Raw genomic sequence first — 27,249 nt, forward strand, 5'->3', positions numbered from 1 at the left:
CGGCGGGTATAAAATGGGCAGTAGCAGCGAGTCCGCCCTTTAAACATGCTGTCTGATTGTCCTTTCCATTCAGTTGAAAGTAAAATGGGCCGAGCTATATAACAGGCGGCTTTCCGCTACCACCCGTTTCGCAAGCCTGCTGAAGTAAAATTTAATTCCCAGGAGAAATGTTAAATATTATCACAGGCGAAATATGGACGCCTGTGAATCAGCGACCGTTTTACATCTGGATCGATTTTCTGAAATTCGGGCATTGTATAAAGTGGGCGGCGGATTCACTATTGGCCATATTCATCTGTTGATAAAAGATTTTAAAAATCCACCGCCCACCAGTGATTATTGAATGATATTGGTATTATTACATTCAATTAATTGTGTTGATAATATTCGATTTATTGAATGATTTTGCTGGTAATTTTACACGTAACACATCATATCCTTGTTGCGGTAATTTTTAACTCTTCAGGCAAAAATGTAAAGTTGTCAATATCAGACCTGCCTCCCGTTCTACACCTTGCTCAGATTCCATTTCCATTGGGTGAGGTACATAACAGGCCTGCTTTAAATTGTGACCAAAATTTAAAATTCCCCACCGATTCATGGTAATATTACCTTTCATGAAATATATCAGTAATAGATTTACTGAATGACGTTGGAAATATCACATTTTTGAATCATATCGGCAAAATTGTGTTTATTGAATTATAGCATCAATATTCATATTATTGCACTTGTTGAATGGAATTGGTGAGCACCTATATAATATGTATGTATATATTTTGTGGTTCCAATGCCGTCTTACATCTAGGAGGTGGTTCATCAGAAAGGCGCACTGCACTGCCCGGAGTTTTCCATCCATGGACTATTTTGTTTTATCTTTGCACAATAGTTTAAAATGAGTGATATCAAACTGACTGCCCAGTTTTCTCCCTGCCTGATTTTCCATTCCATTGACCTCAGTGGACATGAAAATCTGGCTGGTGCAAAATGGGCGGACGATCCAATATTGCCCATTTTACACATTCACCCAAAGTCAAAATTACCCCCATGGAGTCAATTCCACTGTAATAAGGTTGGAGGACAGGGACTGTTACCTATGCTGTTAAAACATAATTCAGTCCTAAATTTAAATGTCATACATTCTGGCCTGTATCCTGGGCTAATATTCGTGCATGTTATCTGTAGTTCAGTAGAAAACTTAACAGAAAATTGTGATGGTGAGAAGTTGAGTTGGTTTATATTGGGGATTTTCCAGAAGTATAGGTTGAAAAGTTGGACAATATTACACCGAGGCATTACAGCGGCACCATCGGAAGGCGTGTAAAATTACAGCCTGCTCATTTTACAGCAGCAACTCTCATATTAAGGGCCCAAGTTTCCACAGGATAAAAAACGGGCACCCCTCCGAGCTGGGCGCCCGTTTTTCGCACCTAAAACGGCGCCAGAAAAAAAACACGCTATTCTCGAGCGCTTTGTAGCTCCTTGTCTGTTTGGCGCAGCGCCCAGGGTGGCGGAGCCTACACTCGCGCCGATTTTGTAAGTGGGCGGGGGCGGGTACTATTTAAATTCGTTTTTTTCCTGCCGGCAATGCTGCGCGTGCGCGTTGGAGCGTTCGCGCATGCTCAATGTGAAAAAAAACATTGGTACTCGGCCATTTTTGTAGTTCTTTGCAGCTGTTTAATTTTTGAACATTTTTTAATAAAATCACATTGCCATCAGCACATCAACACTGAGGCTATACTTCTCACTGTCTCCTTCCCCACCCTTCCCTCCGCGGCAACAAACGGCTGTCTCCTTCCCCTCCCTCCCCTCCACAACAACAACCCACTGTCTCCTTCCCCTCCCTCCCCTCCGCGGCAACAAACCGCTGTCTCCTTCCCCTCCCTCCCCTCCACAACAACAAACCGCTTTCTCCTCCCCCCCCACTCCTGCTCAGCGGCACAAACGGCTTTCTTCCGCCCCCACTCCCTCCCGCTCAGCGGCACGAACGGTTTTCTCCCTCCCCCCACCCCCGCTCAGCGGCAACGAACGGCTGCAGAATTCTCCCTGGCTGAAGCACTTTCACACAGGTAGGAAGATGGTTTATTTATAAATGTTTATTCAGGTTGGATTTATTTGTATAATATTTGTAGAAATATAAATAAGGATTTATTGTAGAATTAAATGAGTTCCCTCCCCCCCCCTCCCCCCCCGCACCTCGTTCTGGACGCCTAATTTGTATCCTGCGCCTGATTTTTTAATGTGTAGAACAGGTTTTTTCAGTTCTACAAAAATCTTCACTGGCTCCATTCTACTTTAGTTTGGAGTACGTTTTCACTGTGGAAACTTTCAAATCAGGCGTCAGTGGCCGGACACGTCCCCTTTTGAAGAAAAAATTCTGTTCCAAAGTACAACTGTTCTACCTGACGAGAACTGCAGAAAAAAAAATGTGGAGAATTGCGATTTCTAAGATAGTCCGTTCTCCACCAGTTGCTCCTAAAAATCAGGCGCAAATCACGTGGAAATTTGGGCCCATTATGTTGGCATATGAAATCATAAAATGAGACCGCATGGAAAGAGGCCATTCGGTCCAGCGTAGAACGGTCACCGATTACACCCTTTCCCAATTCTCCCTTCCTTTGGGGCCATAGTGAATTGGCTGCCAATGTTACATCTTTGAAGTTAACAGAGAAATAAATGGGTCAAGTGCAGACTGGGCTACTGATCCACTCTGAGCCCATTTCTCAATTCTGACAAAGACAATTTTTACCCCATCAGGGCATTGAATATAGCATCAGGGACTTGATGCTGACTTACACAAAACACTGTTAAGACATTGTTAGCGTGTTAATGCAGTTCTGAGCACCTATATTGACACCAGGAAAAGTGTTTCACTAGAATGAGTGACTGTAGTTATGAAAAATAAATTGAAAAGTGGGGCATTTTCACAGAAATAGACAAGGTTTGCGGAGGATGTGAGAGGTTTTCAAAGTTTTGTTGTTTTTTCAGAGAGTAAACAATGAATAATTGTTCCCCTGCCTGAGCTAACAGAGAAGGTTAATGAGGCTAATGAGGTACTATACATTAATTTACAAAAGGACTTCGACAAAATTATAGCCCATGGAATGAAAGGGATAGTGGCAGCATGGACACAAAATTGGCTAGCGATCGGAAATGGACCACTGCTTTTCTTTAGATATATTCATGGCTTGGATGTGGGTGTAAAAGGCACAAATTCAATTTTTTCAGATGACACAAATGTTGGAAGTATAGAGAACCATGAGGAGGCGAGTGATGAATTCAGCAAGACATAGACAGGCGGATGAAATGAACAGACACGTGGCAGATCAAATTTAACGCAGTAAATTGTGAAGTGATGCATTTTGATAGAAATAATGAGGAGAGGACATATAAAGTAAATGGTACAATCATAAAGGGGGTGCCCGATCAGAGAGACATGGGTGTATATGTGCAAAAATCGTTTAAGATGGCAGGGCAGGTTGAGACAGCAGTTAAACAGGCTTACGTGATCCTGGGCTTCATAAATTGAGGTATAGAGTACAAAAGTGTGGACATTATGACGATGCTGTCTAAAACACTGGTTCGGCCTCAACTGGAGTACTGTGCCCAATTCTGGGCACACACTTTAGGAAGGAACTGAAGGCCTTAGAGAAGGTATAGAAAAGATTTATGAGAATGATACCAGTAATGAAGGACTTTAGTTACGTTGATAGACGGGAGAAGCTGGGTTGTTCTCCTTGGAGAAGAGAAGATTGAGAGGAGATTTGATAGAGGTGTTCAAAATCATGATGGGTTTGGACAGAGTAGATAGAGAGAAACTGTTTCCATTGCAGACGGGTCGAGAACCAGAGGACACAGATTTAAGGTGATTGGCAAAATAACCTGAGACAACGTAACTAAATATTGTTTTACACAGCGAGTGTTCAACGTCTGGAATACACTGCCTGAAGAGGTGGTGGAGGCAGACTCTAAAAGGGAATTAGATAAGTATCCGAAAGAAAAGAAAATCAGGGCTATCGAAAAGGCCAGGGTAGTGGGACTAGCTGAGAGCCGGCACGGCTCGACAGTCCGAATGACCTTCTTCCGTATTCTAACCATTATATGATTCTATGATTCATAGCGAATTGTTAATAAGAGGCACACCGTCACTAGAACAACGATGGTAGAAATTAGGATTTTTCCCGTTAGAATATGCAATGTTACTGAGGCAGTTACCACAACATAACTTAAAAGGGAACTTGATAAATATATGAAAATGAAGATGCTAGAAAAAAATGAACATCGGCAGGGAAATAGAACTAAAGCAGAAAGCCCCTGTCTAAATTTGGCGCCAAATGTTCTCTTTCTGTGCTGTAAATTCTATATCTCTGTGTAACGATGCTTGTTTCAAATACTAAATTCCATTTCTACCCTAAGTAATGGAGAGACTGACTAGATGTGCAGTGACTAGAAGATAGCTGACATTCTCAGACGGTGTGAAAAAAGCGATAATTATGTAGCTATTGATCGGTTGAATAACTGTTCTAGGTACTCACTACATTCAAGGACTGTTTGGCTGTGAGCTGCATGATGCCAATCCTATTGGAGGGGTTCTGAAATTGGCTTATGATGGAAGATATGCACTTTGTTTTGATAAAGACACATTGGTTTGGACTGTACATGATCCAATAGCTCAGATGTCCAAAGCGAAATGGGATAAGGAAACAAAGTTGAACCGTTACTTCAAGAGCTTGATAGAAAAGGACTGCGTGAATTTATGGAGGACATACTATTCAATTGGAAATGTATCACTAACCAGAAAAGGTAAGTTCAGAACAACCTGGGGATAGTGTACAATGGGCGATATTGGACCATCTTCCATTACACACCTCGCCCCATTCTCCTTTAACAGGCAGCCGATGCAATATCGCCAATTTTGGACTAGCGGCATAAGTTCAAGTGATCCCCCTGATTTTATTTTGAAATGTGCACCTTATATTGAAGTTGAAAATAATTGTCATTCTATCACGTAGTTTCCCTGAGGTCTCAGTTATTGCCAGGGCTGGTGATCGTTGGTTTCTCCACTGCATTGTGATTGGATTTTACCCGCAGTCCATCAATGTGACCTGGTTGAAGAATGGGGAACATGTCCCTGAGACCAAATCTACTGGAGTATTACCCAATGAAGATGGGACGTATCAACTAACGACAAGCCTTGAATTTGATCCGTATGATGGGAAACAATACTTCTGTCATATTGAACACAGCAGCTTGTCAGGTGGGAAGACTGTCCCCTGGGGTAAGGACATGAGCAGCAACACTGAACAATCCATCAATAATCACAAACATCCCATACAGGGAGAGAGCAGGGATCAATGAAATTAATGATTGAATCAAATTGGCCATTGCCTCCCAGCCTTTCTACTCTACTCTACAAATGAACAGGATATTCTGTTTCCCAGTGATTTGTATGTGTTATTATCTGGTCTGTTGTGCTGTTTCTTATGGACACGACCAGGAACATTAAAATCTGTCACTCCTATAACTGTCATTTCTTGTCCGTCACTTTTCTCTGCATTGTTCTTTCTGTCAGTTTATTTACACGTAAAACCACGCTTTTGTTATCTCTGTTCTTCAGGCTGCCTGTGAGTGTTTCTCATTCTTTCTGTCACTTTTCGGAACTTTATTTTATCTTCTGACTCTTCCATAATCTTTACCCACCCCTCCTTGTGTGCGCCCCCACACTTGCTTTCTCTATATATATCTTTGTCATTGATTCTTACTGTCTATCTCCTCTTTATACACCTCCCCAGCCTCCCCCCTCCCCCCCGCACCCCGCCGGCTCCCCCAACCACACACACACACGATCTCAGAGTTCGATAGGAAACGATTCCGTATTCACAGTCTATCTGGGTTCGAGAATGGATTAATCTGCATTCATCATCCACGCTCCAACAGCAGACTCTTCATTTGTCTGAGTTGTTGTTGCTTCATTGTTTGTTTCTGCTTTCTCATTGTTGATCCCTTGCACCGTGTTTCTGGAGCTGCTCGATTTCTGAGCTTGAACATTTGCTCTGTGCTAAACTATTTCACTCTCAGCGTCAGTGTGTTTTTGATTATGTTGTCTCTTTGCTCTGGTGGGGAATAAGGGGACGGGTCACCTTGAGGAGGAGTGTGGAAGCGTTGTGAGGAAAGGGTATTGAAATGTAGTGCACTGAGGAAGCGATGATAAGATTATGCGGCCGGACGGCAAGGGTGAGGCTGAATTGGCTCCTGAGGCGGGAATGGGTCTGATGTACACAGGGAGCTGCAGGCAAGGAAGTTGGCGGATGAGGGCTTTGCCCAGAGAGCAAAAATCTGCAACAAGAGTGAAGGTTGGGGCAACACAAAATACAGATGGGTGGAAACACCCATAAAATAAGCCTAGAAATTGAAACAACAGCCGTGATGCTATCGATTTTTAAAACAAGGTCAGCATTTTACAATTTGAATTAAAAGTGAAACTTTCTGAAGCTAGTTTGGTTAATTACAATTATCATGAGCTGCAACTTTGAACCTTGAGCTCCCTCCCATCACACGGACCTGTGGGAACAGTAGGAAGCTCGATCCCCCAGCCCTGGGAGCTGGCATAGTGGGTATCATTGATGCAACTGCCATTATTTACCCCTCGACCAGCAGACACAGGCCTCTGCCACTTCTTTACCTGGCTCCCCTCACCCAGTGATCCAGGGGCAGTTGTGTGGGATGGGACAGCTTGCTTTCCTCCTGCCTCGCTGGGCACAATGACCATAACCCCTTTCCATTGGTCTCCCAGCAGCACATTCATATCTCTGGCCCAGCCCCGATCAATCAGGAAATCGCGCTTCACTCTTCACAGCCTTTGATTCTCCACGCCTCCCCCCACCCCCGAGTCACATTTACAGCATTCTCTCTTCGTGGACCAGAACCTGTGGTTACTAACAAAAAGTGAACTTTGTGGCTTTAAAGAAACCTGGCCCCACCTTCGTGAAATAATACATTGTGCACTGTGTGGTGTGGGAAATCGTACATATAAAGCAGCACATCATCGGTGCATGAGTAGGGCCACAGGTTCCCATTGACTATATGTAAAACTGTCAATCCACACATATATAATTATACAACCCTTGCTCATATATTTCAGAAGGCAAAGTAGAAAAAGACAAGGATGTGGTGCTGATTGTCTTGGGTGTACTGCTATCGTTGGCTATCGTTTTAATTGTAATCTATATGTGGAGGAAAAAACGGAGAGGTAAGGTCAGGGAATAATGTTGCAGTCTTTTATGTAAATGTATTGCACAGTGGCTTTGCAGAAAATCTTGTAGCCTGCCTCAGGATTATATTTCAATGTCAAATATCTGTTATAAAGTAAACAAGAATAAATCCATTTGTTTAACGCCTTTCCAAATCTCAGTACGTCCCAAAGCGAATTACACTCAATGAAGCACCAAGTGTATTCACTGTTGTAATGTAAGAAACGCGGCAGCCGACGTGCGCACAGCAAGCTCCCACAAACAGCAACGTGGTAATGAGCAGAGAATCTGTTTTACTAATGTTGATTGAGGGGCATCGGGGAAAACTAACCTTGCACTTCTATGAAATAGTGCTATTGGATCATTTACATCCACCTGAGAGGACTGATGGTTTAACATCTTACCCGAAAGACCGCAACTCTGTCAAATTAACGTGCATGTTGAATTCTGTAATACGGGCTTGTTCTATCCACCTTTTCCTCCTGACAACTATTGGTTCCCAGACATGGGCAGCCCTTGTGTACCTGTCTGAGGAGTCACACTTCATGTGTTGCCCTAGACACAGAGGTCCTGTGTTCATAGAGCCGCCCTTTCCTGCTGGGGTCATTGGATTGCCATCAGGAGCAGGACGCCAGCCATTTTTCTCCTTCCAAGCCCAGGAATCCTGGAGCCAATGTGAACTCTGTGACAGCAGCGACCAGTGCACTGAGGGGGAGCCTGGCTGACAGGGCCTAGTACCAGTTAGGACGGTGCATTTTCACGCCGAGATTTGGCATTGAGATCCATTTCTCTGTAATACTTCCAATAAACTGGATGTCCTTGTTGGACTGTGAGCATCTAGCCAGTAGAAGGAGACCAGTTGCAGTTAGGTATTTGTGAACTATGGGTCCTTCTAATGAATCAGTTTTAAACAGAGGCTGTGAGTTCCTGATTTCAGCCTCCCATCAGGAATGGCGACCAGCAGGTGTTTCCCACTGGAACTGAGGGGGAATGGGAACTGAAGCGTCCGACTTCTTGCAGTATAACTGACCACAGCGCAGCATTTACAGAGGATTGGAGAACGGACACCTTAAGGGAGCTAGCGCTCTGTAAGGGGAAGAACCATGAAAAGAGTGTGAACAAGTCACTTCATTCTCTGTACTGTGCTTTGCTCCATCATCTCGGGATTGTGTAACATTTGTATTTCACTCCCTAGATTACAATGTTGTTTAACCAGAACAGAGAGGGTCAAACGCCAGACTTGTCTTGGATCCAGGAACAAGCTGAAAGAGTAATCGTGAATCAATTGATTTATTATTGAAACAACACGATTTGTATAAACATTTCACCCATGCTTTATGCTTCAGTCACTGTATTAAAATATTTTAACTTGCTTAACATTGAAGCAACATTGTCAAATCTCATCTACAATTGCACAAATTGGCGCTTTAGGTATTATAGAACCGCCCCGCAGAATAAAGGCACACCGGGGATTTTAAAATAAATCTTGTTAATATTGATACATTATTATTACAAACGTCATTTCATTTTCCTTCTACTCTTATCTCCCGAAGGCTTGACTCTGATATTGGCCTCAGGGAAACAGTCTCCTCTTGTGAACAGAAACAGTGACTATGGGAACACGATTCATTATCTGGAAACACAGCCGAGCCCGCTCCTGATCACACACTCACAATTAACCTGCAGTATCGCCAATACAGCGGTCCGGAGCAAATCCAGTGTAACTGAAGGGAGCGAGGCCAGTGTAATCCATCTGTTGCTAACCCGGGATTAAAATGCGAATGAGAATAAGATGGATTTATCACCGCTGGCCAATCTGCAAAGAGCCTTCCAGACTCCAGCAGCAAGATGAAAATCTTCTGCAGAGAGTCAAGTTGAAATAGTCCGACAGGGGCTATGTGGGGGGTCAGGGGAGGAACTTGACACAATCATAATCACTAAAGAGGTTGTGCTCAGTAAAATGATGGGACTAAAGGCAGATAAATCCCCTGGAAATGATGGCTTGCATCCTAGGGTCTTCAGAGAAGTAGCGGCAGTCGTGGATGTATTGGTTATAATTTACCAAAATTGCCTGGATTCTGGGGAGGTCCTGGAAGATTGGAAATCTGGAAAAAAGGAGGTAGACAAAAAGCAGGAAACTATAGACCAGTTAGCCTAACATCTGTAGTTGGGAAAATGTTGGAGTCCATTATTAAAGAAGCAGTAGCAAGACGTTTGGATAAGCAAAATTCGGTCAGGCGGAGTCAGCATGGATTTATGAAGGGGAAGTCATGTTTGACAAATTTGCTGGAGTTCTTTGAGGATGTAACGGACAGGATGGATAAGGGGGAACCAGTGAAAGTGGTGTATTTCGACTTCCAGAAGGCAGTTGACAAGGTGCCACATAAAAGGTTACTGTACAAGATAAAAGTTCACGGGGTTTGGGGTAATATTTTAGCATGGATAGAGGATTGGCTAACTAACAGAGAACAAAGAGCAGGATAAATGATTCATTCTCTGGTTGGCAACCAGTAACTAGTGGGGTGCCACAGGGATCAATGCTGGGATCCCAATATTTACAATCTATATTAATGTCTTGGAAGAAGGGACCGAGTGTAATGTAGCCAAGTTTGCTGATGATACAAAGATGGGAGGACACAAGGGGAAATCTGCAAAAGGACCGAGACAGGCTAAGTGAGTGGGCAAAAATTTGGCAGATGGAATATAATGTTGGAAAGTGTGAGGTCATGCACTTTGGCAGAAAAAAAAAATCGAAGAGCATGTTATTGTTTAAATGGAGAAGGATTGCATAGTGCCGCAGTATAGCAGGACCTGGGGGTACTTGTGCATGAAACATAAAAGAATAGTATGCAGGTACAGCAAGTGATCAGGAAGCCAAATGGTATCTTGGCCTTTATTGCAAAGTGGACGAAGTATAAAAGCAGGGAAGTCTTGCTGCAGCTATATAAGATATTGGTGAGGCCACACCTGGAATACTGCGTGCAGTTTTGGTTTCCAAATTTACAGAAGGATATACTTGCTTTTGAGGCCGTTCAGAGAAGGTTCAATAGGTTAATTTCGGGGATGAGGGCGTTGACTTATGAGGACAGTTGAATAGGTTGGGCCTTTACTCATTGGAATTTAGAAGAATGAGAGGTGATCTTATCGAAACATATACAATTATGAGGGGGCTTGAGAAGATGGATGCAGAGAGGAGGTTTCCACTGATGGGACAGACTAGAACTCGAGGGCATCATCTTAGAATAAGGGGCTGCCCATTTAAAACAGAGATGAGGAGAAATTTCTTTCAGAGAATTGTAAATCTGTGGAATTCGCTGCCTCAGAGAGATGTGGAAGCTGGGACATTGAATAAATTTAAGTCAGAAATAGACAGTTTTTTAAACGATAAGAGGATAAGGGGTTATGGGGAGTAGGTAGGTAAATGGAGATGAGTCCATGATCAGATCAGCCACGATCTTATTGAATGGTGGAGCAGGCTCGAGGAGCCGTATGGCATACTCCTGTTCCTATTTCTTCTGTTCTTCTGAAATTTGAAATGTCACACAACTACGAATAGATTCAGGGAATATTTGAGAGAGAGCGGCGTGGGCATAAAACTGGCTTCATTGTTTCGGCTGGCGTTTATAACCATCACCCGATTGTCCTTTCATTGAACTAGATCCTGTCAGAGGTGAAAGTTCCACCAGCCCAGGGGGAAATTCACCTTCAGGTGCGGCACAACACAGGCGGTGGCAGGTCGGCCGCTCATTATACACCCGCCCGACTTTCCTCTCCATAAAACTCTACCGAAAATAGCATCCAGCTTATTGAGCGAACAACAGGCGGTGCATCAACTGCTGCCCGTGTTGCATAATTAAGATGGAAGCGAGTCTCAATACTTTTAATAAAAACAGAAAATGCTGGAAATGATCAGCGGGTTAGGCAGCTAATATGGAGAGAGAAACAATATTTACATTTCAGGTCGATGACGAAAGGGTTCTCTCTCCAAAGATGCCGTCTGACCCGCTGCATATTTTCAGTATTTTCTGGGGTTTTTTCAGACTTCCTGCATCCGCAGTGTTTTACTATTTTGTTAATTATCTGTAGTCAGTTCTGGTTAGACTCAGACCCTTCAATTATTTCCCATCATTAATAATAAGAGCCAAGGGATATTTCATCAAATTCTTCAACTCCTCTCTGAATTTAGTCTTGGACACTGCATAAATAATGGTATTTGCGCAAGAACTCAAATCATGCAACATATATCCAGTTCGTTCCATGATGGTGGAAGGATTACTGTAGTCTGTGCACAAATATTGAACATCCATAATTTGCACACATACATAATGAATAAAAGTTACCATACATAACAATGTAAAACTACCAGATATGACCAGCAGTAAAACGATGGATTTTCAGCGGTTTTTCATTTCTGGGTCACTGTCGCTGCTCTGGAGATCCTCCTCAGTCTACTTGTCAGCAGAATATGCTTGATGATCACACCATTGAATATTGGAATCAAAAGAAACGGAATCAAAGGCATTAAAGCTGCATCAAGCCATAAGGATGTGACCCATATAGTTACAGTGTAGGGGCTGGATTTCACATCGCAGAACCATGGTATATTGTTATTGATTACTTGAGGTTCTATAGTAAAATAAATGGGATTCTAAAGTAAATTAGATGCTCAGCCCCATATCATTGCTACAACCACCACCGCATTTTTTTGTGCAATGTTGGATCTTATTGTGTGGCGATAAATGGTGACAAATCGACCAAAGGTGAAATCGAAAGTGAACCAAACAGAACATTCATCAGAAGCCAAAATCAGGATCACATTCAGACTGCAATCCGGAGGGTAGTCCAGGAATGAATCCAGGAAATAAATTTAATTCATCTGATACAACATCACGTCAAAGATCAGGACCAGTAGATCAACCACCAGGTAAATAGTGATGCATTTGGAGAGACCGTATGCACTTCCCACAGGAGATAATCATAATTGTCACGAAGTTGGTTTCAAGTGCGAGAATGAAGAAATAATGATTATGGTCATCAAAAGTAATTCGAACAAAAAAACGGGCAATAATTTATGCTAATTTTTCCATCATTTAAATTATTCACTGAATGTGCCACGCAAAAGTGGAAATCCTGAGGACACATTACGATTTATCGATTCGCGTCACATCATTTATTGTTTGAATTACATCAAATGAAAGTAATAACTTGTGAAATTGGGTAACTTCTAAGGGGAAAATCCGTCCCATTATTGCCTCCCGTTAGCGACAGCAGGTGGCGCTAACGGGGCACTAAGGCAGTATCGCCGGGGTGAGGTGAATCCAATGACACATGCCAAATCCCCACCACCCATCCACGATGGCAGCAGTCAGAGCTCACGTGGCATCAAGCTGAGATTGAATGAGAGCAGCCTGAAATCTGATGTTACCAAGCACAGACTGCACTACAGCATTCGGAGATTGTGTCGCTTCCGTCTGTGCTGCATTGGAAACATAAAAACACAGAAAACAGGTGTAGGAGTAGCCCATTCGGCCCTTCGAGCCTGCACCAACAATCAATATGATCACGACTGGCCATGCAACTTCAGTACCCCATTCGTGATTTCTCTCCATACCCCTTGATCCCTTTAGCCGTATGGGCCATATCTAACTCCCTTTTGAATATATCTAACGAACTGGCCTCAACAACTTTCTGTGGTAGAGAATTCCACAGGCTCAAAATTCTCTGAGAAAAGAAGTTTCTCCTCATCTCGGTCCTAAATGGCTTACCCCTTATCCTTAGACTGTGACTCTTGGTTCTGGATTTCCCCAACATCGGGAACATTCTTCCTGCATCTAACCTGCCCAATTCCGTCAGAGTTTTAAATGTTTCCATAAGATTCCCTCTCATTCTTCTAAATTCCAGTGAATATAAGCCCAGTCGATCCAGTCTTTCTTCATATGTCAATCCTGCCATCCTGGTAATCAGTCTGGTGAAACTTCGCTGCACTCCCTCAATAGCAAGAATGTCCTTCCTCAGATTAGGAGACCAAAGTGTACACAATATTCAAGGTGTGGCCCCACCAAGGCCCTGTACAACTGCAGTAAGACCTCCCTGCTCTCATACGCAAATCTCTCGCTATGAAGGCCAACATGCCATTTGCCTTCTTCACCGCCTCCTGTACCTGCATGCCAACTTTCAATGACTGATGTACCATGACACCCAGGTCTTGTTGCACCTCCGCTTTTCCTAATCTGTCACCATTCAGATAATATTCCGCCTTCCTGTTTTTGCCACCAAAGAGGATAACCTCACATTTATCTGCAGTATACTGCATCTGCCATGCATTTGCCCACTCACCTAACCTGTCCAAGTCACCCTGCATCCTCTTAACATCCTCCTCACAGCTCACATTGCCATCCAGCTTAGTGTCATCTGCAAACTTGGAGATATTACATTCAATTCCTTCATTTAAATCATTAATATATACTGTAAATAGCTGGGTTCCCAGCACTGAACCTTGCGGCACCCCACTAGTCACTGCCTGACAATCTGAAAATGACCCGTTTATTCCTACCTTTTGCTTCCTGTCTGCCAACCAGTTCTCTATCCACGTCAATTACATATGCTTTAATCTTGCACTCTAATCTGTTGTGTGGGACCTTGTCAAAAGCCTTTTGAAAGTCCAGGATCACCACATCCACTGGTTCTCCCTTGTCCACTCTACGAGTTACATCCTCCCACATCAGCTGCCACATCACCCATCCCATGGAGCATCAGGTCTTGGTTGCCATTGTCCCTTTGGCAGTCTACAATTCTTTTCAGACTTTACATGATCGGCTCCATGGTATGCACAGAGCCTTGTGCAAGTTGGAGGTGGACCCCTCCATGCTCATTATCAATGACGAGAAGCTGTCGTGCACCCTTGCCATTGCACCTATTATCTCCGTGTGCATGCCCATCAACCATCTTCTAAAAGCCTCCCCATCGAGGTCCTCATCTGACTCCTGTGCAGCAGAGTTCATGCGTGAACTCACCTTCCAGAATGCTGGCCCCTGAGCTACCCATCCTTCCTGCCCTTGTTGCAGCCCATTCTACCTCGGTGCCTCACCCTGTGCGGGTGCCGCTACTGTACTATCATCTAAAGAATGCGAAGTGACAATGTCTGAGCTCGTGCCTGCGGGTGACTCATGCAGTGACTTGGTGTGTTCTTCCTCCTCCTCCTCTTCTCCTGCCTCACTCTCCACAGTCCCCTCAGCAACAGGCTGCTCAGTGTTTGTACTGTAGCTGAAAAGGCACCAATAATGGTTCAAGGTGAAGGGATGGGGCCATGAAGGGAGAAGAGCTTACACAATTAGCTGTAAGTTGTGAACCGTCTGTGGGAACTGCGATGTGAGAAGGAGAAGGGACGAACACACCGTTGTTAACCCCAGATGGGTCAAATTTACCGGTGGCTTGGCGTCCACCATCTATAATTTGTGGCACTCCATTTTACAGTGCAGACAGTGGTTGGCTGTCGGCTTGTCCTCCGCCTGTGCACTCCTGCTCTCTCCTGTTGTGGGGAAAATGATCCTGCAAAAGAAAGGAAGGTTTGTAAGTCAGTGTGGAGCAATGCATTTGGGTGATATGCCTCCCATTGTTTAATAGCTGTCATTGTGTGCAAGGTGTGAGCTGTGGGTGTGAGTATTGGTAGTCAGTGATTGTTGGTGGGTGAGTGTTGGGGATGTGGTGTTTTGGAGACTGTGTCAAGATTGTAGTTCAGATGGTGGTGTACAGCAATTGTTGAAGCATTCACTCACCCTGACCACCTGAACGAGGTCCTTAAATGTCTTCGTGTGTGAGTCCTGGGGACCAGAGTGCTGCCTGAGACGTGCTGCACCTCTGCCGTTCACATGATACGGAAGACTTGTGGTGAGGGCCTCCTGCCACTTGCTGGAGAGAGCACCTCCCTCCGTCTCTCCACACCAAACACCAACGCTTGATCGCAGAATCTTCAGGCTCGCTCCCTGGGGCGTGGATCTGCCATGAGTACAGTTACTTCCATTCTCCGGCTCGTTCTCCTTATCCTGCTGCTGCTGGCTAACGGAGCTGCTGCAGCCAGCAAAGCTGAGAATGAGTTCATGCAGCATCAATGAACCTCCCCTTTAAGTACTGAAAAAAGTCGGCAGCAAGCATTGCTTGCGATTAGAGAGCACCTGATATTGGTCCATCCTTCGAGTCTAACTGCAATTAGCTTGGGCTTAAAGACTTTAATTAGGACCCCAATCATGACTTTGTGCAGTGAGCAAGAATTCTGCGTGCAATCTGAAGCATTAGCTCCTGGTGCTAAATCGCCAAATCGTTTCATGATACTGGCAATTCCTGGGATATAATGAATTTCTAGCTGAAAAAATTGTTAAGGGGTGTGACACGTTTAATGCTGAGAAAATGACTTCGCCAGAGTACGGGGTCATAGTCTCAGAATAAGGGGTCGGCCAGTTAATACTGAGATGAGGATACATTTCTTCACTCAAAGGGTTGTGAATCTTTGGATTGCTCTACCTTACAGAACTCCTGATACCCAGTTGTTGAGTATATTAAAGATAGAGGTCGATAAAGTTTTGGGAACAAAGCGAATTAAGGGATTTGGGGATAGGGCCTGGATGGGGAGTTGAGGTAGATCAGCCATGATTTATTGAATGGCGGAGCATGTTCTCAGGGCCAAATTAACTACTCTAGCTGCTATTTCTTACAATCACATGTCCTTCTTTAATCACGCTTCTCCCCCATCCATCAATCTTTTCTCGCTGAGAAGATACAGATTGGTTAGGAATGCACTTGACAGTATCTCCTCGCTTATCACCACAGCCAGACCCTTGTCCATTTTTCACTTTATATACCCAAGAACTGGATCCTGACAGTCAGTGGAGAAAGAGGAAGAAGAAAGTTAAGATGAACAGACACAGTCACAGTCAGCAATTCAGATACTGGCTCTGCACAAATCGTAGAGGCTGATGTAGAGGAGGGGTCTGCACAAGGTGAGACATCAGAACCGAGTGCGCAGACCTAAGGACAGGTGGGAGGGGTGGGAATATTAGAGCAGGTGCCAATTCACTGGAGGAGAAGCTCACACACTATTTCTGTTGCAGGGGACTGAGCTGAGGACTTCAATGCGACAGGGTGCAGAAAAGGCCTGATGGGTGTATACACCCAAAGGCTTGGTGTACAGGAAAGCTTGTCAGGAAGCCTGCGCTCAATGTCAAGGAGCATGAAGGAGTCCAAAACCAACTTGGCACGGGGCTTTGCACAGAGTTCAGTCCCATGCTTTCAAACATAGCAGCAGGCAGAAGAACGGGTTGTCACCTCCATGAGCACACCTGTGGAACCCACCATGAAATGTGCATTGTCTGCTTTTTTTTATTTTTGTGTTGTTGGAAAGAGAACGATGTGATGGTCAGTGATAGAGGAAAGGTAAGGAACGTGGGACTAATGGTGAATGGGGGGTGTGGTTGAGGTTACTAGTATCGCTCATTAATTATTTCTTCACATAGATGCTGAGCAGAGAAGGGCTGCCTATGTTGTAGCCTCCTTTCTGTTATATATATATACTTGCATTTACTCTGTATAGCCACCAGAGGGCTCATCCCTTGGAGTCCCAAGCGATCCCATAATCCCTTGAGAGCACAGGTATTTAAGAAGGCTTCACAGGTTGGAGAGGCAGTCTGGAGACCTGCAATAAAAGACTACGGTCACACTTTACTTTGAGCTCACAGTGTTCAGTCTGACTATTTCTCCATACACAACACTTGCCTCTGCCTCTTCTTCCAGTTCCTGTTGCACTTTGTTCTCCTCCATTTCCCCCTCCTCCACTTTCTCCGACTGCTCCCCAATTACCCCTCCTCCACTTTCTCCTCCTCCTCCCCCAATTCCTCCTCCTCCACTTCCTCCTCCACTTTCTCCTCTTCCCCAATTCCTCCTCCTCCACATTCTCCAACTCCTCCCCCAATTACCCCATCTCCACTTTCTCCAACTCCTCCCCTAATTCCTCCTCCTCCACTCTCTCCAACTCCTCCCCCAATTCCTCCTCCTCCACTTTCTCCCACATCTCCCCCAATTACCCCTGCTCCACTTTCTCCTCCTTCTCCCCAATTCCTCCTCCTCCACTTTCTCCTCCTCTTCCCCCAATTCCTCATCCTCCACTTTCTCCCCCAATTCCTCCCCCAATTCTCCCTCCTCCACTTCTCCTCCTCTTCCTCCAATTCCTCCTCCTCCACTTCTCACCCAATTCCTCCCCCAATTCCCCCTCCTCCACTTCTCCTCCTCTTCCTCCAATTCCTCCTCCTCCACTTTCTCCTACATCTCCCCCAATTACCCCTCCTCCACATTCATTTCCTCCTCCTCATTTCCTCCTGCTCCACTTTCTCCTCCTCTTCTCCTAATTACCCCTCCTCCACTTTCTACTCCTCCTCCTCCACCAATTACCCATCCTCCACTTTCTACTCCTCGCTCAATTCCTCCTCCTCCACTTCCTCCTCCTCCACTTCCTCCTTCTCCTTCCCCATTTCCTCCTCGTCCACTTTCTCCTCCTCCTTCCCAATTCCTCCTCCTCCACTTTCTCCTCCTCCTCCTGTCCAATTCTTCACTCACTTCATTCTCCTCCTCATGCACAAGCTCCTCAGCTTCTCACCGAATAGCTGTTGGCAGGGCTGTTCCCTCATAATGGCCAGTGTGTGCAGCATGCAGCAAACTGCCACAAATCTTGATACCCGCTCAGCTGAGTACAGTAGGGCTCCTCCAGAATGGTCCAGGCAGCTCAAATCTTGCTCGAGGATGCAGATGCTGTGGTCTGTGATATTTTTGTGCCAGCATGGTTCTCATGGCTGGCCATGCTGTGTATATGGGCGTGGGTGCCGGACCGGAGTCATGAACCATATCATCAGTGGAATTGCCGTGGTTGGTCGAAAACCGCTGTCACAGAGGACTATCAGAGAATAGAGGAATCATGACTACTGCCAGGATAACGAACATTCACTTGCATGAAGCCTGGCTTGCGGTCACACAACAGATACACATTAAGGGAGTGGAATCCATTCTGGTTCATGAAAATTGCCGAGTTGACATGAGGCACACACAAGGTATGATGCGTGGAGTCAATGACACCCTGAACCAGTGGGAAACCTGCAATCAGTGCAAACCCTTGTGCTCTATCGGTCTGCTGTCAGTGGGAAGAGGGAATGAGCTGAAGCTGCCTGTCTTTGTATAAAGAGCCTCACTGAACTCCCTTCTGCAGCATTATACTGCAAACTGTGAGAGATTGCTTATACCGACAGGAGCATCCTGGAAGGAGCCAGAATCACAGTCACCTTGCCAGCCACATGCAATGTGGCCCTTGCCCTGCAAACCACTTTACCAAAATGACGGTTGGAGCATTTCTTGTTGGATGTATATGTGCGCATCTTGGAAATCATTTTAGAGAGATAGGAGGCCGCAAAGCCCCTAACCATTGGTGCAGAATTGCCCGCTATTGTAGGCTGCTTCTGAGAGCTTGGCTATATTGGTCAGTCTAAAGTCTGCAGATGATTAGCTTTCCTGATGGAGAACAGCACGCACATCCGAAGATTATTTTATTATCTGCAGGTGTTAATGTAGTCTAGTGTGTTGCTGCACGCAGAAAGTGTGTCCCACATGCTCCTCCCAAAAGATTAGGTTTTGCAGAAGCTGCAAAGTTACTGATCTGTTAACTTCGCTGTAAGTATCTGAGTTGAATAATTTAGGTTCGGCGGCAGTTAGGCAACAATAACCTGCTCATTGATGTCCAATTGGGGTTCCGCCACGACCGCTCACCTCCAGACCCCTTTACAGCCTTGGTACAAATATGCACAAAGAGCTGAATCCCAGCGGCGAGTTAAGAGTGACTGTCCTTGACATCAAGACAGAATTTAAACGTGTGTGGGACCAAGGAACCCTAGTAAAATGTGAAATTTATGTGAATCAGGGGAAAACAGTCAAGGAAGATCATTGTGTTTGTTAGAGGCCAATTATCTCAGCCCCACGACATCCCTGCAGGAGTTCCTGAGGTCAGTGTCATAGGCCCAAATATCTGAAGCTGTTTCATCAATGGCATTCCCTTCATTACAACATCGTGTGTGGGATTGTCTGCTGCTGATTGCACAGTGTGCAGAACCATTGCAATTCCTCAGAAAATGATGCAGTCCGTGCCTGGATGCAGCAAGAGCTGGACAACATCCATACTTCGGCTGATAATTGGCAAGTAACATACACGCTGCACAAAGCGAGGCAATGACCAACTCCAACAAAAGAGAGACAAACCACCTTCACTTGGCATTCAACTGCATTACCATCATCTAATCTCACAGCATCAACTTGCTGAGGTTGAGCACTGACCAGAAACGTAACTGGACCAGCCTCATAAATACTGTGGCTATAATAGTGGCTCAGAGAGTGGGTATTCTGTGGCAAACGCAAAATACTGCTGGAATCTGAAATAAAAACAGAAACATAGAAACATAGAAACATAGAGAATAGGTGCAGGAGCAGGCCATTCAGCCCTTCGAGCCTGCACCGCCATTCAATAAGATCATGGCTGATCATTCAACCTCACTACCCCTTTCCTGCTTTCTCTCCATACCCCTTGATCCCTTTGGCCACAAGGGCCATATCTAACTCCCTTTTGAATATATCTAACGAACTGGGGGTGCTGGAAATGTCAGCGGATCAGGCAGCATCTGTGGAAAGAGAAACAGAGTTAACGTTTTAGGTCGATGTCCCTTCGTCAGAACTGGCAAATGTTCGAAATGAAGAGATTCTGATGGAGCACTTGGAGTGGGAGGGGAGGACAGAACATAGGGAAGGTCTGTGAATGGGCAGAAGACAGGAGAGGTTAGAGGGACAAAAGGGGTGATGGGCCGACTTGAGATGGTAATGGCAGAAGTTAGAAAATGATTAGTTCAGATAGAGTGTGAATGGCGGAATAATTACCAGCTGCCCTGGGAAACGGAGAGAAAAAATACATAATTTTGGCAGAGGGTTAAAAAAGGGAGGAAAGGCAGCAAAATGTGGGCAGAGGTTATGTCTGAAATTGTTGAACTCGATGTTGATTACAGCAGGCTGTAAAGTACCAAAATGAAAGATGAGGTGTTGTTCCCGAGGTTGTATTGAGCTTCATTGGAACACTGTCGGAGGCTGAGTACAAAGAAGTCAGAGTGGAAGTAGAGCAGGGAAGTAAAGTGACAGGCGACCGGAAGCTCGGGGTCACATGTACGAACATTTTCTAGTTCAAGGCGAGAGCAGGAAACGGCACCGATACAATCATCAATGTACCGGAAAAAGAGGTGAGAGGGGGACAAGAGTAGGACTGGAACTAAGATTGTTCCACATATCCCACGAAAAAGCAGGCATAGCTTGGACCCATGTGTGTTCCCATGGCAACACCTTTAATTTCGCTGAAGTGAGTGGAGTGAAAGAAGAAGTTGTTCAACGTGAGAACAAGTTCACCAAACAGGGGAGGTTGTCGATGGATGGGGACTGGTTGCGCCTCTACTCGAGGAAGAAGTGGAGCGCCCTCAGGCCATCCTGGTGGGGGATGGAAGCGTAGATGGATTGGAAGTCCGTAGCAAAAAGTAGAGAGTTGGAGCTGGGAAATGGAAACTGTTAAAGTGACAGAGTGGGTGGCAAGAGTGTGGACAAGGGGAGAGAAAATTGAGTCGAGATAGGAATAAATAATTTCCGTGGGGGAAGAACGGGCTGAATGGGTCTCTCGGGATAGTCCTGCATGTGCAGCTGGGGAAGGTGGTACCAGCGGGATGTGCAGGGTTGGGGGCCTATGAAGTTGGTGGCTGTGGAGGAAAGTTCTCCAGAGAAAATGAGTTCAGCGATGGTCTGAGAAATTATGAATTGATGTTCGGTAGTGGGGTCATGGTCCAGGGCGAGGTAGGAGGAGGTGACAGAGAGTTGGCGATCAGCATCTGCAAGGTAGAGGTCAGTTTGCCAAACAACAACAGGGCCACCTTTGTCAGCAGGTTCAATGACAATGTTGGGGTTGGATCTGAGAGAGCGGAGTGCTGCAAGTTCAGTGGGAGGTAGGTTGTAGTGAGTGAGGGGAGCAGCTTATTTGAGATGGTCGATGTCCCATCGGCAGTTTATAATGATGAAGTCTAGAGAGTGTAAGAGGCCAGTGGGAGGAATCCATGTAGAGCGAGATTTCTGAAAACTGGAGAAAGGTTCAGCTGTGCGGGGGGGAAGAGTCCTGCCTGAAGAAATGGGAATGGAGGCGACGGCAGTGGAAAAATAGCTCACCATCATGCCGCACACGAAATTCATAAGCGGATGAAGCTCAGACCTTTGTGAGGACTGATCATTTGGGGTCAGAGAGGGGATGGTCAGAGAAGATAGGGAAAATACGGCAGGGGTGAGATCGGAAGAGAAGATAGGATCAGAGGGAAGTGTGGGGAAGAAAGTTCCAGAGGGGTGTTGGTGTCCAAGAGTTGTTGAAGTTTACGATCCTTGACAGAAGGAAATGAAGGAAAAAAGTTTTTTGTTAAAGTGCTGATTGAGGCTAATGTTGAAATGGAACTGCAGACCAGGACAGCTTAGAGAAAGCGTGAGTTGGTGCTGCTGAAGAGAGAGGTCGAGAGTGTGCATGTGGCGGGACATAGCATTGAATGTGGATCCCAGGATGCGGTGGAAGCAGTGGTTGGAGGAACGCTGAATATCTCAGAGTTTGCTGTAATCCTGGTTGGATTCAAAACATGAAGGGTGGAATTTCAGTTGGAATCCACATGAATTAAGTCGCAGGCGAAGACAGTTACTGAGGAACGAGATATGGCTGTGAAAGCGGGCTTTGGTAGATACTTGATCAAACACGAGAAGGGAAACAGAAAGCAGCGATTAAAAAGGTAAAAGAGATAAACGGAAATCCCATCAGAGGGAAGATCAGACATTCTTCAGGCGGGCATTCCGAGAAGAGAAGTGGCAGTGAATAAAACACTAATATAAAAGCAGAATAATGTGGAGGCTGGAATCTGAAATAAAAACAGATAATGCTGAAAATCTCAGCGGGTCAGGCAACATCTGTGCAGAGAGAAACAGATTTAAGGTTTCAAGTCAATGACCCTTCGTCAGAACTGATGATTATTCCAAATGAACAGATGCTTAAGGAGCACTAAAAGAGAGAGGGATGGAATGGACAAAAGGGAATGTCTGTGATAGGGTGGAAGACAGGAGAATTTTGAGAGACAAAAGGGATTTTGGGCCGACTTGAAATGTTAATGGCATAAGTTAGAAAATATTAGTCTAGACAGGATGGGAATGATGGAATAATTACCAGCAGTCATGGGAAACAGAGGGAAAAAATACATAAGATCTGTGGGGATGAGGGATGGGAAGGGGGGGTTAAAAAAGGGATAAATGGTTTTCAGTGGCGATTGACTCACCTCCTGACTCGCCAGAGTCTTTACAACACCTATAAGGCACAAGTCAGGAGTGTGATGGAATAATCTGCACTTGCCTGGATGCGTGCAGCTCCAGCACTCAAGAAGCTCTAAACTATCCAAAAGAAACACTTTGCTTGATCAGCACACCATTCACCACCTTAAAAATGCATTGCCTCCACCAATGGCACAAAGTGGCTTCAGTGTGTACCATCTACAAGACACTCTGCAGAAACTATTAAAGGCTTCTTCGGCAATAGCTCGCAAACACATGACCCCTATCATCTAGAAGGACAAGGGCAGCAGGCACAAGTGAACACCACCATTTCCAATTCCCCTTCAAGTCACACAGTATCCCGACTTGGAAATATATAGCCGTCACTTCATCGTCGCTGGTTCAAAATTCTGGAACTCCCGACCTAATAGCACTGTGGGACTATCTTTACCGCAAGGATTGCAGCCAGCCACCATCTCAAGCGTAATTGTGATCGGCAATAAAAGTTTGTCTTCCCTGAGATGCTCACATCCCCTGACTGAATAGATAAAAAGTCACAATTATGTGCTCGGTGATATTCAATAATTAAGCATTTTAAAACGGATTACCACATGTGACTTGCTTCAACAGGCTTAGGATCATCACTGTTATAGACATCATGACATTTCCTTGAAGATACAGCCACATGAATTCATCCCTGGCCGCGAGATGTGTCTCTGGAAAATTAAACATTACATCGCATAAAAAGTACCTATTACATCATAGAATTTTGGAATATCACCATCTGAATAGGCAGCAATATGTCCATCTGAATCTGCACCAGCATGCATCAAAATATCTTTCCAAACCTTCTTTGTTCAAAGGCGATCAGCTCACTGAGGCATTCAATTAAAGAGTTGATATTCTCTGCTTCTGTTTTGGCCCCATTACTTCTGCTAATTTGCGTGAAGCAGGATCAGTAATTACCACCAATTTTGGAAACGAACACTAAAGATCAGGTGTGATGCCCACCAACTTTATATGATTATATGTAAAACGTAAAGTAACGGCCGGCAGTTGAATTCACAGGCTAAATCTAACGGTCAGAGTTTAATCACTGTGGATATATATCACAATATATCGACAGGGTAACTCACAACAGGATGCCGTATAATGTACTTTAATTCCAGCAGTTATTTACTCTACTGGGGCAAGCTACCCTGCAATGGGAGAATTGATTATACGGTTTTATAAGCCACAGCGATTTTGGGATGAAAAAACAATCTTCCACAGCCTTTACCCAGGCTGGATAATGAACATTTCTACTCAACCCATGGGAGTAGAAATTCCGATGTCCCAGGCCCATACGAAGTTTCTACAGATCCGGGAAGGCATCAGAAATCCGTTTTCAGCGCGCAATGTGCATCAGCTGAAAACGGGCTTTTCCGATCTGTCAATGAGCTTGACAGATCATAGACATCTCGGGAGCGAGGACATTTCTTGTGCAAGATTGCAGGACTTACCCAGAAAATGTCCTCAAAAATCTTGCACTTGATAAAAGCAGGTGCAGAGCCTACTTTTACAGGTGCATGTGATTTAAAATATACAAAAACACGATAAAATTGAATTATAAACACATATTTTATTGTTGAAAACCCTCTCCATTAAGGTAAGTTTATTTTTAACCATAATTAAAAAAACTTTTTTTAAAAATCGGGAAAATATTTTATTTTTATAAGACATAATGGGGTAGAAATTCCGACATCCCCAGGCGCGTACAAAGTTTCTACGGACCCGGGAAGGCATCGGAAAAGCTGGTTTTCAGCACACAATGCGCATGTGCTGAAAACCGGATTTTCTGATTTGTCAAGGTGGAGCTTGACATATCGTAGCCAGATCGGGAGCGAAGACATTTGTACGTGCAAGTTTGCAATATTTACAAATATGTTGCCCAGCAAATGTCCTCAAAAATCTAGCGCCTGAAAAAGCAGGCACATCATCATCTTTTAAGGGCACAAGTATTTTAAAACACACAAACATAATAAAAATAACGTTCTGAAAACATATTTTATTGTTAAGAAACCTTCCACACAACGGTAAGTTTATTTTAAGGCATAATTAAAAAAACTTTTTAAAAAATCTGGAAACATTTTTTTTATAAGACATTAATAACTTTAATTTAAATGAATCTTAAATATATAGTGCATATTTTCTGTTTTTTATTCGTGTTTTGGGTGTTTGGGAGGGATTCTCATTCATAGTAATAGGAGCTTCGGACTTACAAAACTCCTATTAATATGAATGTGAATATACTATATCTGATTGGCTGCCCAGAGCCATGTGTTCCAGCTCCAGGCCTGCGCACGTCTGGACGTGCATGCACTGCGATGCACAGGGAGAGGAGGTCTGTGGATTGGAAAGTCGAGTGGGCACAGCAGCTTCAGGTAGGTACGCATTTTTTCTCTAAAATGTAGTAGAACACCCGAGGGAAGGAGAAAACGGAATTTCTATGCCATTAACATTAATGTCAATTAATTTTAAATACGTGTGGTCTGTTTTTTATTTTATATTATTTTGTGTGTTTGGTTTTGTTCCCTTTAATATCACTGAGAACTCGTAGATACGCGAGTCTTAGTGCTATTAATGGAAACCTGTGAAACACTTACCTGATTGGTTGAGCAGTCACACGTGACTGCATCTTCTGTGTGGGTACCCTCCAGATGGGAGCACGCTGCACAACGCGGGAAGAGAAGGCCTCCCCACCAGAATCCATGGCGCCTCCTAGATCACCAGGTAGATTCATAAAAATTCTCCGGTGAGGAGGCAATTGCCCGCGGGAAGACCTCGAAAAGAATTTCTGAGCCCATATTTCCAGTCAGGTTTAAATGCAAGTCAAACCTGAGTCGTGATGTGACATGGAAATGTATCCAGCTACAGACATTAACTTGAAGTCAAATAAATGGGAGAAGGACAAACCTTATAGCTTGTGAGAAAATGTTTTTAATGTCTATATATAATTGCATCTTCCACTAAAATTTGCCTTAATCATTGCACAATCCGAAAGATAAATAATTTACCTCAATCACTTGTCAATCCATATGCACTGGCTGTTCAACTAGGCTGTTCACTTCACTAATCATCTGTGTTTTGTTCTTGCTTTATTTCCAAACAAACGGCCAGAGAAAAGCCAATAAACCCTCTACAGATTCGATATTTCCTTTTGTACAGCCTGACAGATCTGCACATTTAAGGTCACCTCTGCCACAGGAACAATAGACTTCCCATTATGGTACAATTTGGTGAATCTAATTTTAAATCAAATTTGCCCTTATTATTTGAAATTAAGTACCATTAAACAAAAAACAAATCTTACTTTGTTATAGATTTACGGCAAACAAGTCTGGTCCAACTGTTTCAACATGGTCAGTTTATCAGTGGTCGCTACTATCAATTCGGTGTTAGAATCTGAGGTCATTTTGAGGTCACATTGACATGGGTAGGGAATCTGTTGGGAAGAGTAGGTAGAGAGCAGTGATAATGGGTGTGTACTCAGAATGAGAGGATGTGACTAGTGGTGTGTTCAGGGAACTGTACTGGAGCCTCAGCTTTTCGCTAAATTTATAGTGACATAGATGATGGAATATAGAGCCATATAGCCACATATTCACGTTTGCTGCTGACACCAAGGTGGGACAGTAAATAGTGTAAATGGGAGCAGATGGTTGCAATGGGTAATTAATACATTAAATGAGTGAGAAATTCTGTGGCAGATGAAGTTTAACCAAGGGAATTGTGAGGTCATCCACTTTGGACATAAAATATATATCAGAATATATTCTAAATTGTAAGCAGATGAAAGCTGTGGAGGAGCAGAGAGATTTAGGGTTACAAGTACAGAAATTACTTAAAGCTAGTGGGCAGGTAAAAGAAACATAATCAAAAAGCATCTTGGTTCAGTAGATCAGCAACTACAATCAGTAAAGAGAAAGAAAGAAAAAAAAAGAGAAAGAAAATAAAGAGAGAAAAAAGAGAAAGAAAGAAAAAAGAGAAAGAAAGAAAAGAAGAGAAAGAAAGAAAAGAAGAGAAAGAAACAAGAAAAAAAAAGAAAAAAAGAGAAAGAAAAAAAGAGAAAGAAAAAGAGAGAAAGAAAAAGAGAAAAAAAAGAAAAAGAGAAAAAAAGAAAAAGAAAAGAACAATTAAAAAAAGAAAAAGAAAAAAAGAGAAAGAGAAAGAGAAAGAGAGAGAGAGAGAAAGATTTGTATTTGTATGTGCCTTTCATGACCACTGGACATCTCAATGCGCTTTACAACCAATGAAGTAATTCTGGTGTGTAGTCACTGTTGTAATTTGGGAAACACGGCAGCCAATTGGTGCAATAAGAAATAACAAGGGGCAGAAAACAGTAGCAGATGTAGCTTATAGGCCCCTTAACAACAGCTGCACCTTTGGACAGAGTATTAACAGAGAAATAATAGGAACTTGCAACAAAGATAATATAATAACCATTCGGGAGTTTAATCGAATATAGATTGGTCAAATCAAATTATCAATGGTAGTCTGGAGGATGAGTTCATGGAATGTATTCAAGACAGATTTCAAGAACAATTCTTCATAGAAGTAA

At 44.0% G+C, this 27,249-nt stretch overlaps 1 protein-coding gene and 1 pseudogene across 1 annotated transcript in view; one reads left to right on the forward strand and one right to left on the reverse strand.

Annotated features, from left to right (window-relative positions):
- LOC139230580 (major histocompatibility complex class I-related gene protein-like) overlaps positions 1–14,285 on the forward strand; it is a 32,978-nt gene extending 18,693 nt beyond the window's left edge. Inside the window, exons 3-7 of the mRNA XM_070862405.1 lie at positions 4,528–4,807; positions 5,013–5,278; positions 7,142–7,249; positions 12,513–12,758; positions 14,035–14,285. Of these exons, the coding sequence (XP_070718506.1) occupies positions 4,528–4,807; positions 5,013–5,278; positions 7,142–7,249; positions 12,513–12,758; positions 14,035–14,285 (1,151 nt within the window). The remainder of the gene's footprint in view (positions 1–4,527; positions 4,808–5,012; positions 5,279–7,141; positions 7,250–12,512; positions 12,759–14,034) is intronic.
- LOC139230203 (zinc-binding protein A33-like) overlaps positions 1–27,249 on the reverse strand; it is a 650,536-nt pseudogene that overhangs the window by 327,782 nt on the left and 295,505 nt on the right.

This window comes from Pristiophorus japonicus, chromosome 19 (genome assembly GCF_044704955.1).
Source record: "Pristiophorus japonicus isolate sPriJap1 chromosome 19, sPriJap1.hap1, whole genome shotgun sequence".
NCBI lineage: Eukaryota > Metazoa > Chordata > Chondrichthyes > Pristiophoridae > Pristiophorus > Pristiophorus japonicus.